Raw genomic sequence first — 1,422 nt, forward strand, 5'->3', positions numbered from 1 at the left:
ATAAATAAAAATAATCACACGAATAAATAAAAATAATCAAAAACCTTGCCACTAGAACTCTATTCATTAAGAAGTGATGAAATGAAAACAGCTATAATTAAATTATACACCACCAAAGATCAAAACCACATGTTGAATGCAACAACCTTAACATATAGCAACCCAAATCAAGGTGACTTGTTATTTACTGCCAAATATATATCTATATAGAAGTTATTTATACAAGTAAGTTTAGAAAGCAATATAAGTATTCGATACCATAAACATAAACTCGAATTCAGTTTGTTGCAGCTTGAAGTCCCATTTCCATTCTTTCTGCCATAGTTTTCAATGACGATTCGATATAACCACACAAATCTTCCAATCGCCACCCTTCAATCGGATCAGAAACAAATGACCACTCGATTTTACACCCGCTTTCGATCTCAATCACTTTCAATTCAGCCACATAATATGTAAATCCTACATTATTCTCTTTAACTTCATAACTCAAACACCTTTCAGCATGATCAATTGATATCAACTTTTCATGACACCATTTAACAAAACCGTTAGAAGATGATGATTCGCAGTACCTTACTAAACCTGGCTGACCATGAACTCCTTCAACATAATGGCAAGTGTTTATAGATGGAAGCCATTTGTGTATGGAGCAAAAGTCTTCAAAAAGTGGCCATATTTGTTCAGCTTTTGTGGTTTGTAGTTCTCTACCTACTTTTCCTTCCCATTTTGATGTTTTGGTGTTTTCATCCATGAGACTACTGAGGGGAAAAGAAAGAAAAATGTGGACTTATAGGATCATGGGATGGAATCATATTCTTTGTATTTTTTTATTACAAATTTAGTGCATACCTGCACATTTTAGTGTTTGATTCTTATTAAGTTTTATTTTTTGATATCAATATCAATTGATTTATTATTAATATAAAGGTCTTCAAAGATAACAAAGAGAGGTCACTTGTGTCTTCTAGGATGGATTCAATACTATTCTTCCAATGTGGAGGTCAATGGTTCGATTCCATGCAACCACAAAGTTATTCTCTCTCCTAGCCACAGAGGTTTGCCTGCAATGACTCTGAATTGCTCTCAAAGTGGGTAGTCTCCTGTGATTATTTAGTTAAAAAAAAAGTTGTATACTCAAGTTAAAAAAAAAAAAGAAACATAGATTTATTCGGAGAGACGAAAGTTTTAGTAAGATCTACGTTATTTAATTGGATTAATTAATTCATTATCATTACGATCACTTTTTCAACTATCCTATATTAGTGAGATTTGAACTTAAAACATGTTATTAAAACATGATATATAATGACAATAACTTATCTTGTTATAATTAACATATTCCTTTGAAATATACGAGTACTTTTTTCATAGCTCCTTAAAATATAATTAAGAAACTCCTAATTGTCCTTTACATTTTTA

At 31.2% G+C, this 1,422-nt stretch overlaps 1 protein-coding gene across 1 annotated transcript; it reads right to left on the reverse strand.

Moving 5' to 3' along the window:
* Positions 1 to 277: 277 nt before the first annotated feature.
* On the reverse strand, positions 278 to 754 carry LOC139876079 (lachrymatory-factor synthase-like). Its single transcript, XM_071863380.1, has one exon. It carries the CDS (start codon positions 752 to 754, stop codon positions 278 to 280), a length of 477 nt encoding a protein of 158 aa, XP_071719481.1.
* Positions 755 to 1,422: the final 668 nt, after the last annotated feature.

This window comes from Rutidosis leptorrhynchoides, chromosome 11 (assembly GCF_046630445.1).
Source record: "Rutidosis leptorrhynchoides isolate AG116_Rl617_1_P2 chromosome 11, CSIRO_AGI_Rlap_v1, whole genome shotgun sequence".
NCBI classification, from domain to species: Eukaryota; Viridiplantae; Streptophyta; class Magnoliopsida; order Asterales; family Asteraceae; genus Rutidosis; species Rutidosis leptorrhynchoides.

Bases quoted from the DNA above. Each gene is read 5' to 3' on its own strand.
- LOC139876079 (XM_071863380.1), bottom strand. From the start codon at position 754: ATGGATGAAAACACCAAAACATCAAAATGGGAAGGAAAAGTAGGTAGA.